General features: G+C 38.1%; 1 protein-coding gene across 1 annotated transcript in view; it reads left to right on the top strand.

Moving 5' to 3' along the window:
* Window positions 1-12091, top strand: part of DPY19L2 (dpy-19 like 2) — a 97197-nt gene that overhangs the window by 50243 nt on the left and 34863 nt on the right. The window contains exon 13 of the mRNA XM_055314752.1: window positions 10436-10516. Within this exon, the coding sequence (XP_055170727.1) occupies window positions 10436-10516 (81 nt within the window). The remainder of the gene's footprint in view (window positions 1-10435; window positions 10517-12091) is intronic.

The following is a 12091-nucleotide window of genomic DNA, read 5'->3' as shown; positions in this document are numbered from 1 at the left end:
TTTCTCTCCTTAGATTTACTAACTTTCTTTTCAGCATAACTCAGTATGTAGTCCTGATCTCACTTTCCCTTTTTCTTTTTCTACATCTATCATCTATCTGTTCTTCTGCTTCCCACTTAGACTCTCTCATTTTTGTTCCTGTAACATTTTCCCTACATTCTCCCAGCCCCTTCTTACTTCAACTCAGCTACCACCTAATATTTATTTGACTTCTTCCCAAATATACAAATGTATGGCCCATGTTACCTCTATATTTGTATGTTTTGTTTCCAAGTAAAATAAATATATTATTTAGGTAGGCACTGCAATTACTAATTCTTGTAATATTGGAGAGATGACATTTCTTCTTTTTTTCTTGGCCTTTGATGTAGATGTAGGCCTTTTTTCTTGGCCTTTTAATACCTATTAAAAAAATAAAACCTGCTATATTGAAGAACTATGTGATTACATGTGGCATATTAATAGGGCAAAACTGGAGAAGTTATGTAAGATCAGCTAGATTTCTATTCAGAATGCAAAAGAACAAAATGGACTGAGTTGCCAATTACTCATTGCTGAAGTCTTTTTCCTATCCCTAATGGTGAAAATGAGTAATATTTGTGCACTTCAATTATTGGATAACATGACCCTTCTAACATGATTTCTCAACTTCAAAAAATTAACAGTTTTTAAAAAGATTAAGCCAAGAAATCATCAGAAAATTCAAAGATCTTTATTTAATAATTGAATTCAAAAGAAAGTAAAAATTTCCATTACAGACTATTAAAAAATGGCAACAAATGGAACAGTATCCATGGACATTTAAGGAATTCTGTCAAAACTGTACTAAGAAGAAAATTTATTGTCTTAAGTATTTACGGTTTAGACTGGGAAGAGTAAAAATTAAGTTTTCAACTCAAGAATTTCAGAAAAAGAAAAATCTAAAAAAAAAGTTGACATATAATTAATATTCAGCTTACATTTATGTTTTGATGTTAATATAATTGATATTGTCAGTCTTTTGCAAAAGGGAGCAACAAATCATGTTAGTCATCTAGATAATGGAAAGGCCATTATGGCTTTTTTGGCTTTTTTTTTCCCCCATAAAAGACCATCAAAAAAGAAAAGAAAAGCTATTTTGTGAACTAACACTTCTTACAACCTCTCTCCCCAAAACTTGTTTTACTCCAAGTATTTCTTTCATCCCTGTGGAATAAAAACTTATATTGCATATCTTACTCTGTATGGTATTTAGAAATCAAGACCTGAGTGCAGACTGTTCTCATTGCTACCATTGTGTCCTTACTTTTAGACCCATACATATAGATACATATACACACACATACATCTAAGTATTTGTATCATTGAAATTACACAAGGAGAGGTAAAGGAGAGTGGGGCTGAAAAAAATTTGAATAAGTAACAGCTGAAGACTTCTGCCAAATTTTAATCAAATTTGGTTAAAATACATAAATCTACAGAGTCAAGAAACTGAGTGAACCCCAAGTAGGAAAAATCCAATAAGATCCATGCCAGGACATATCATAATTAAATTTCTGGAAGCCAAAGACAAAAAAAAAATTAAATCAGGCAGAGAGAAATGATGTGTTACTATAGGGTAAAACTGAATTGGATTCTAGTAGCCTTCCCATCTGAAACTATGGGGCCAGAAAAAGATGGCATAATGCTTGTCAAATGCTGAAAGAATTCTAAATTCAAATTACATGTCCAGTGAAAGTGTCTTTCAGGAGTGGAGGGGAAATAAAAGACATTCTCAGATGAAAGAAAACGAAGAAAATGTGTTACTAGCAGAGCAACCTGTAAAGAATGGTTAGTGCAAATTCTTGAAGCAGAAGGTAAATGGCCAGAAGAAATCTTAGAACATGAGGAAGAAATAAAAACAAAAAAAAAATGGATACATAAAGGAGCAAATATCATAGACTGTTCTTGAGCATTTCTTTTTTCTTTTTTTTTATAAAGCGTTGGTTTTTATTGTTTCTTTTTTTTTATAAATTAATTTTTATTGGTGTTCAATTTACCAACATACAGAATAACACCCAGTGCTCATCCCGTCAAGTGTACCCCTCAGTGCCCGTCACCCATTCACCCCCACCCCCCGCCCTCCTCCCCCTCCACCACCCCAGTTCATTTCCCAGAGTTAGAAGTCTTTATGTTCTGTCTCCCTTTCTGATATTTCTCACACATTTCTTCTCCCTTCCCTTATATTCCCTTTCGCTATTATTCATATTCCCCAAATGAATGAGAACATACACTGTTTGTCCTTCTCCGGTTACTGTGGCCAAGTTCAAAAAGGGTGTTGCCTGAGTTCTTCTCTGGGATTTTGATGGAATCTTGTCTCACATTTAGATCTTTCATCCATTTTGAGTTTATCTTTGTGTATGGTGCATGAGAGTGGTCCAGTTTCATTCTTCTGCATGTGGATGTCCAATTTTCCCAGCACCATTTATTGAAGAGAGTGTCTTTCTTCCAGTGGATCGTCTTTCCTCCTTTATCGTATATTAGTTGAGCATAAAGTTCAGGGTCCACTTCTGGGTTCTCTGTTCTGTTCCATTGATCTATATGTCTGTTTTTGTGCCAGTACCACACTGTCTTGATGAACACAGCTTTGTAGTACAACCTGAAATCTGGCATTGTGATGCCCCCAGATATGGTTTTCTTTTTTTTAAAATTCCCCTGGCTGTTTGGGGTCTTTTCTGATTCTACACAAATCTTAAAATAATTTGTTCTAAGTCTCTGAAGAAAGTCCATGGTATTTTGATAGGGATTGCATTATACGTGTAAATTGCCCTGGGTAACATTGACATTTTCACAATATTAATTCTGCCAATCCATGAGCATGGAATATTTTTCCATCTCTTTGTGTCTTCCTCAATTTCTTTCAGAAGTGTTCTGTAGTTTTTAGGGTATATTTTGAGAACCATTTGAATGGTAAATGGTTCTCCAACCTTTTATTTTCAGGTTGTAGGTGCCCTTCTGTCTAGAATGAGTCTCTTGTAGACAGCAAATAGATGGGTCCTGTTTTTTTATCCAGTCTGAAACCCTGCGCCTTTTGATGGGGTCATTAAGCCCATTCACGTTCAGAGTTACTTGAACTTCTTCTTAAAGGGGAGTTTTAAGAGTCCCCCTTAAAATTTCTTGCAGAGCTGGTTTGGAGGTCACATATTCTTTCAGTTCCTGCCTGTCTTGGAAGCTCTTTATCTCTCCTTCCATTTTGAATGAGAGCCTTGCTGGATAAAGTATTCTTGGTTGCATGTTCTTCTCATTTAGGACCCTGAATATATCCTGCCAGCCCTTTCTGGCCTGCCAGGTCTCTGTGGAGAGGTCTGCTGTTACCCTAATATTCCTCCCCATGAAAGTCAGGGACTTCTTGTCTCTTGCTGCTTTAAGGATCTTCTCTTTATCTTTGGAATTTGCAAGCTTCACTATTAGATGTCGAGGTGTTGAACGGTTTTTATTGATTTTAGGGGGGGATCTCTCTATTTCCTGGATCTGAATGCCTGTTTCCCTTCCCAGATTGGGAAAGTTTTCAGCTAGGATTTGTTCAAATACATATTCTGGCCCTCTGTCCCTTTCGGCGCCCTCGGGAACCCCAATTAAACGTAGGTTTTTCTTCCTTAGAGTGTCATTTATTTCCCTTAATCTGTCTTCATGGTTCTTTAATTGTTTATCTCTTTTTTCCTCAGTTTCCCTCTTTGCCATTAACTTGTCTTCTATGTCACTCACTCGTTCTTCCACCTCGTTAACCCTCGTCGTTAGGACTTCTAGTTTGGATTGCATCTCATTCAGTTGATTTTTAATTTCTGCCTGATTGGATCTAAATTCTGCAGTCATGAAGTCTCGTGAGTCCTTAATGCTTTTTTCTAGAGCCACCAGTAGCTGTATAATAGTGCTTCTGAATTGGCTTTCTGACATTGAATTGTAATCCAGATTTTGTAGCTCTGTGGGAGAGAGGGCTGTTTCTGATTCTTTCTTTTGAGGTGAGGTTTTCCTTCTAGTCATTTTGCTCAGTGCGGAGTGGCCAAAAACAAGTTGTATGGGAACACGGCGGGGTATCACTGGTCCCACCCCCTCCCCCCCCCCCCCCACCCCTTCACACCCCCACCCCCCCCCCCACCCCCCCCCCCCCCCCCCCCCCCCCCCCACCTTCCACCCCCCCACCCCCCCCCTCGCTCCAGTGGTCTTCTGGGGGAGGGGCCTGTTGCGCTGATTTTCAGGTGTTAGCACTTGGGGGAGCTGCTCTGCCCCTGCCTGCTGCAGGGCTCAGCGGGGGTTGTTTACCCCGTGAGGTCTCAGGAGGATCAGCCGCAGTTGCTATGGCAACTCTGGAAGCCTGGATTCAGCCTCCGCAGGAACTACGGGGCTCGGGGCTCTCGGCTCTCCGTCCCCGTCCGCAGGGCCTGGAAGCTCCGGGGCGGGGCCGCTGATCTGCTCAGCTCGGGGCAGGAGCGTCCTTGCTGTCCTGGGCCCTCCCGGCCTCTGCCTGTCCCGGGGGGAGGCCGGATCCTGGGCTGTGTCCCAGCGCCCTGTGCTCCGGGGCCTGTGTTGTTGGATTTGCGCTCCCGCCCCGCAGCTCCCTCCCTGGAGCCGCTCCCGAGCCCCTCCGAGCTGCTCCGGTGCGCGCTGCAGCCCTTAGGGAGCTCGGCGCACTCCCCTGCGCTCGCAGGTGTCTGTTAGTGTCCCCGGGAGCCCGAGGGCATCCCCGCCCTCCTGGGTCCTGCTCCAACTCCCTGCGAGCCCCTTTCCGCCCGCCCGGGAAGGTTGGTGCAGCTCCTGCTCCTCCGGGACGGGGCTCTCCTGTCCTGAGGACACTCGCCCCGGCCTCAGCCCGGCTCCTCGGGGCCCCTCCCCCTCGGAGGCCTTTTGTTCCTTTATTTCTTTTTCCCCGTCTTCCTACCTGGATAGAAGCGCGGACTCTTCTCACTGTAGCATTCCAGCTGGTCTCTCTTTACATCTCAGGCCGAATTCGTAGATTTTCAGGATGGTTTGAAGGTTATCTAGGTAATTTGGTGGGGACAGGTGATTTGGGGACCCTGCTCTTCCGCCATCTTGCCCCTCCCTCGAGCATTTCTTTTCATGTGTTTTCTCTTGGTTTATTTTGTTGTTTGTTAGCAAGATATTTGAATCAAATTATAATATTTTTCTCTCATTTTTATTGATATGGGTTCTTGAGGAAAATATGGATTTTCTTCTGATCATTATTATACATGACTTTCTTCATTTATAATATGTACTTTTAAATTATCATATTTGAAAAAAATTTGTTTCTCCTTCACTTAAGACTTGTTTCATAGAAACTTTACTAATTTCCAGGAGGAGAGGCCTTTTGATCTTCTGACTTTGTTACTAATTTGTAATCTTATTACCTCATGATGACAGAGGGCTGTTTGTAATATTTTTAGTTTATGGAACTCCTGGGTACTTTCTCTCTGACCCAATAGATCATTTTTTTGTGAGTATTTTGTGTGTGTTTGAGATGAAGGTGTATCCTTTATTCATAAGAAATGTTTTGATAAGTTTATTGACAATATTTCTTTTGATTTTTTTGTCTTTTATAGTTTTATGTATTATTTGCCCACTGACCTATCTTGCATCGAAAAAGTATATTTAAGCCTCTGAGTATGTTTCTATCTCTCCTTGAATGTCTAGTAACTTCTGCTTTATATAGATGGTTGCAGTGTATAGATGTTCATACTTATTATATTTTCTTTGTGAATTGTGTCTTTTAATGTCAAAATATTTTATATCTAACACTGGTTGGTGTGAACCTTAGTGACAACAGGATTATAAGCTATGACTCCTTATTTGCTTTGGCCATTGTTGTCTTCATCACCTTTTTGAGTCTGTTTCAGTACTTCTTCTCTGTACAGCACAGGGCAGGTCTTGTTTTGTGAGAATATAAAATTTTTTATTTATGTCCTAAATTATATGTGTATTTTTATTGCATTTACTATTTCTCTTCATATTTCACTACATGGTTCTCTTTTGTTTTGAACTTTCTTTCTATACTTAGGAAGATTATTTCCTCAAGTATTGCATGCTTGAAATTAGTTTTTTATAATCTTTATACCAGAGTGACTGATGGGCTACATATAAAGTTCTTGGGTCCCACTTTCTCGAGTGTCTTGAAAATGCTTCTACATGAGTGTCTTGATCTGTTTTTATGTTCCTTTTAACACATATGATACAAACCAAATTCTCTTACCCTTCTAAGTTATGTGGACTTTGTCCCTAGAAGTGTTAAGGAATTTTTCTTCATTTTTAAGTTTTATTAGGCTATATCTTGAGGTAGTTTTCCCTACTGGTCAATTTCCTCAATACATGGTGAGTCCTTTCCAAATGTAAATTCAGGTATTTTATGTCTAAGAAAACTTCCTAGAGAATCCAAGAAAACTTGGATTGTATTTAAATACTAGTTTCAATTCATTGTTTAGTTTTACTTTTTCAGAGACTCTATGAATGTTGCCTGTTTTTTGTTTCTACCATTTTCTCTGATTCTTTTACTTCCTCTTTAATCTCATTTTTATTCTTTTGAGTTTTTTGTTGTTATCTTTTCTGTCTTCAGTGCTCTTTTTGAATCTTTATTTGAATTTTTCTCCTTTAGTTACCTTGAGATTGTCTTCATTTTTCATTTAGTACCCTGAATATCTATCATGCCAGCCCTTTCTGGCCTGTCAGGTCCTGTGGATATGTCTGCTGTTACTCTAATATTTCTCCTTCTGTATGTTAGGACTCTTTTGTGTCAGACTGCTTTCAGAATTTTCTGTTTACCTCTGAAATTTGCAAGCTTTATTATTATATGTTGAGGTGTTGATCTGTTTTTATTGATTTTGGGAGGGGTCTTCTCTACCTCTAGAATATGAATACCTGTTTCCTTCCCGAGATCAGGGGAGTTCTTAACTATAATTTGCTCTAGCATACCTTCTGCCCCCGCCTCTCTTCAATGTTCTCAGGAATTCCAATAATATGGATGTTATTTTTTTTCAAACTATCATTTATCTCTTGGAGCCTCTCCTCATGGCCTTTTAGTTATTTTTCTCTTTTCCTCAGTTCCTTCCTTTCCATCAACTTGTCTTCTATGTCACTTATTCTCTCTTCTGTCTCATTTGCACTAGCTATTAGAGCATCCAGTTTAGACTCTCAGAGTATTTTTAATTTTGGCCTTATTAGATCTCATTTCTGCACTAAGAGGTTCTCTAGAGTCTTTTATGTGTTCTTCAAGCACTAGTAACTAGTAACTTTATAATTATTATCCTAAGCTCCATATCAAACATATTACTTAAAACCATATCCATTAGCTCTGTGACAGAGAGTATTACCTCTGGTTCTTTCTTTTGTTGTGAATTCCTCCTAATAGACATTTTTTCCAGTGAAGAATGGCTATACAAGTGCACAGACTCAAAAATATCAACCACAACCCAACCAAAATACACACTAGACAATTCCAAAGAGATCAGGAACCAGAAAATAAAAGAAAAAAGATGAAGACAAAGAAAAGAAAAAAGAAGAGGAAAAAATAGGGGGCAGGGAGAGAGAATATAATCTCAGAGTGGACAAAATAAGGTGATCCACTTGGTCATGAGTGTATTTTGTTCTGTTTGCTAAAATATATTAAATTCAAAAATTATTAATAAAAACTTATACAGATACAAAAATAAAATTGAATACTTTCAAAGGAAGCCAAAGATGAAGAATATATCTATAACATGTAATTGTAAAATATGAAAGCTAAAAAAAGACCTAAAAATACAGAGTTAATAAAATAAGAAACTAGTTGAAACAAAAAAATTGGAAAATTTTGAACTGAAAGATAAATTATGAGAAAATAAAAACTCTAGTTCTATATACTATTTTCCCCAACCCTGGAGTTCTCCAGACCTGTTTGGTGAGTAAACTTGCTGTTCCCTGTTCTTCCAGCTGATCTTCTGAGGGAGGGCCTGCTGCGTGGATTCTCTGGTGCCTGTGCCTGGGCGTAGTTGCACCACCGCTTGCCAGGGAGCCATGCTCAGTGTAAGCAGTTTACAGTGTGAGGCATTTGTTCCCTGGAGGCATTCTGTACCTCTTTAGAGGGCAAAAACAAAAATGACGATGTCTAGCTCTCCAGCCCGGATGCTGAGAGATGCCAGCATGTGCCAAACTGTAGACTCCTATGGTGCCCGCACACTCAGATCCTCCCAGGGGCAGGTGGAGGGACACTGATCAGTGCAATTTGTAGGGTTCTGGCAGGGAGAGCCTCTGCCCTTCCCAGAGGAAGGTGGAGGGTCCCTGTGTCCCAGTCCTTTGCAGAGACCCAGGATGGAAAGCAGTCACCCCAGAAGGCAAAATAAGCTGGTTTGTGGCAAAATAAGCTGAGCTCTCTGACCTACACCCATTTCCCTGCTCCAGTGCTTGGGAACTCTGCTGGCCCAGGCACTTCTGTTCTTTCTGTGCCTCAGGGATCATTGAGACCCCGCTGTCCCACCTGCAGTTCTACCTGGCTTCACCACTCAGTGCCTTGTAGGCAGGGAAGACTCTCACAAGAGCAGATTTCTGCAGGTCCTGACTCTGAGCTCCAGAGCTGTTACCACTTTCCTGTAGCTGGCTGACAAGGGCTCCCTCCCCAGCATTTTCTTCTCTGTACTCCTACCTTGTGAGAAATGGTGACTTTGCTATTTGTAGAGTTCTGGCCATTCTTTCCTCACATCTCAGGTTAAATTGATAGGTATTCAGGATGTTTTGATAGTTATTGAGCTAAATTAAGGGGACCATATAAAATGAGGACCCCTACTCTTCTGCCCTCTTGCCTCCTCCGTCTTCATTTTTCAATGATTTTCTCCTTTTCTTCCATTTCTTTTCTATATTTAATAAACACTCTCAGTTTTTTTTTCTGGTTTTGTCCATTTCTGGTTTTGGTTTTTAAAACCTTTGTTTGGGAACCCTGGGTGGCGCAGTGGTTTAGCGCCTGCCTTTGGCCCAGGGCGCGATCCTGGAGATCCGGGATCGAATCCCACGTCGGGCTCCCAGTGTATGGAGCCTGCTTCTCCCTCTGCCTGTGTCTCTGCCTCTCTCTCTCTCTCTGTGTGTGTGACTATCATAAATAAATAAAAAATTAAAAAAAATCTGTTAAAAAAATAAAAATAAAACCTTTGTTTATTTATAGCCCTGAATGCTGATTTGGGCATACTTAATTTTTAATTCTGCATTGTAGGTGTTTTGTTTTGTTTTGTTTTTTTGCTTTGTGTGATTTTTATTCATTAGAGCATATATCACCAGCTGAAATGTTTGACTCTAATTTTTCTTAGCTTCTGATAGAAGCTATATTATAAATAATATAGACATCTTTCATCTAATTATTTTGTGGTTAGAGCAGGTATCTTCTAATCTTGGTCAATATAACAAAATGTGGTTTTATCAATAACTTCCTTTATCTTTCAGTGACAATAGTGATTGTTTGTCTTTTGTTTGGTCCCCATTTATTTTTCTGGATACTTAATTTCCCCTTCTTATTTCCTTCTCCACACCTTCTCCTAGAGGGTTTCTCTCTTTTTCTTTTCCTTCCTCTCTTTCCAAAATTAATGCCTTTCTGGGATCAGTCCTTTTTATACTTTTCTGTACTCATTCTCCAGTGTTCCCACACATAAAGTGGACATTCTGTCCCTGGAGTTAGTTCATTTTGGAACCCCTCATTTCCCTCTCTCCTCTTCCACATGGTTTTGAGATTCCCTTCATTCTCTACAAGGGCTAAGATCCGGAACATGAGGTTTAACTTTGTTGTATGTATTGTCCCTTCCTATTTACAGGTAATTTAAAGTTTGTACTGTTACCTGTTTTTTCTATTTGTGGTTGTATTATTCTACTTGGATAAGTATGGAGAGATTTGGATTTAGGCTGCTATAATTTTCCTCAGGCTATCTAGAAGTCCACATTTGTGCTTTTTCTAATCGAAGTTAGCCAAAAAACAAATAGAAAATGAACAGAAACCTCCATGTAAATTTTAGTTTCTATTTCTCTCTTTAGAATGAAAGCTTGTCTTCAAATTTTTCCTTTCTTGAGGAGGGACTCCTATCATTTTATTTCCAAAAGAGTGGTAGCAGAATTTTTTTTTGATAATTTAACCCTATTTTTTTGGAAAAAAAAAAAGGAATTTTCAGCTAGGAACTACTATTTAGAAACAAGCATATAACTCTTTTCTTCACAGAAATTGAAATAACTTTATAAATTCCTTTAGAATTTGTAGAACTCTAGAGTTGTTATGTATTTTATAGCAGTGTCATCTCTTTCAGTTCTTTGCCTTTAAACAAAATTTTCTGAAGGAGTATCCTTTTTTTAGACCTCATCATTAATATTCTTTACATGGTTAAAACTTTCCTATACCATTTTGTTTGTATAATTGAATATTTTAACTGGTTAATTTATAATTTTTAGTATCTGACTTCTATCTATTTCACTTATTTTCTAGCTGATTCAAGGTTGTGCTTGGTTGTGTGGAACAGTTATTTTGAAATTTCTTACATCTAAAATCTTAGGTGTATCAGATCATGTAAGTACTTTTAGTTAATGCATAAAAATTCCTATAAATATGTAGCTGGATGAAAACTTTGAAACCTTCTATTTTTACCTCTTTATTTAATAGAGATTAAGTGCCTTTCTCAAGGTCCTAGGGGTAGTTATTGATAGAGTCAATAATAAAACCATCCAGTTCAATGAATTTTTCAACCCACTAAGAAAGAACACTTATCAATGACTGCTGGTTTAACCATCCAGGAAAAAAATTAACAATATCATAAGTATTTATATATTTATATTTCAGTTACAAAAGGGGCATCTGGCTGGCTCAGTCAGTAGAGTGTGCGACTCTTGATGTTGGGATTGTGGTTTTGAGCCATACATTGGGTGTGTAAATTACTTAAAAAGCTTTAAAAAATAGTCATTTGTTTAAATAATAAGTTACTCATTTTTTGCAGATTTCAACATATGAGCAGTCTGTACTCAGCTTTGAAATATAAAACACACAATCTCAATGTAGTTTTATTTATGTATAATTATGGACTAAAATTAAGATGTGATTTGATATTTTTAAAGCTTTTCTTGTAATGCAAAAGAAAAATGGGAAGTGTTAATGTCTCTTTTCATCTTCTGGAAAATATCCCTCAGCAGAAATACGGGGAAAATATCCCGTATGGTGTGTGTTTGTTTTAGAGCTAATGTCTTACGTAGTAGCCTTTGTCAAAGCAAAGTCCCTATTTAGCTAATCAGTTTAGGGGACAGAAAACAATGCAGGAATTTATTTTTGGTTCTTGACACTTTCCGTTTGGATGTGAGTGTGCATGAGTGTATCATACAATAACCTACTCTGAAATGTACTTCTAGTACTATCCAGTAGGACCCTGTCTAGTACTGAAATTTCTTTACCTTTAACAAGAGATTATGGTACTTATTCTCTAAAGGGTTAAGTGCTATCACTCTCCAGGAGCATTGAGCTTGCATACATGCTGAGGATAAATAAAATTTCAAAATGTAAGGATTAATTCACCATTTATTGCCAGCTCTGCGAGATGATTTATTAGGCTTATTTGTGATTGCTGTTCTCTGGTATGTCTGGAACATTTTTCTTTTTTCTTTCCCTTTTTATTCTTAACTTTTCAATCTGTAGGAGTTGTATATTTTATGGTAAAATTTATTGAAGCCTCAAAAGTCATCTGTTAAGTTGGTCTGTGGTTGCTCCACATTGTCATCCAGTTCATTACAAATCTTATACACACACCTTGGCACTCTTAAATGACTTCCTGTGTGTGACAGTTGTGAGACAGACTTGAAATGAAAGTGGTTTAGTCAAATTATTATCCATCATTAGGCCTACCCCAAATTAGAAAATAAGGTCTAAATTATCCTTGCTACTGACAGATAAGGGGGAACCATAAATAAATGAAAACCACAGATAATTGTTAGGTTTGATATAAAGTAATTTTTGTTCCTGAAAAATAATTTGAATTAAGGTTTATATAACAAGTATTTTCCCCTTTTTTTTGGCCTTCTGAGAATGCAGTGGAAAAATAATTGCCTCACTGACAGTATGTAATAAATAATCAGTAGAAAATAGGAGTTCTGCATTGAT

The sequence above is a fragment of the Nyctereutes procyonoides genome, unplaced genomic scaffold (genome assembly GCF_905146905.1).
Source record: "Nyctereutes procyonoides isolate TBG_1078 unplaced genomic scaffold, NYPRO_anot_genome, whole genome shotgun sequence".
Lineage (NCBI taxonomy): Eukaryota > Metazoa > Chordata > Mammalia > Carnivora > Canidae > Nyctereutes > Nyctereutes procyonoides.
This window is presented reverse-complemented; position numbering and strand designations above follow the sequence as displayed.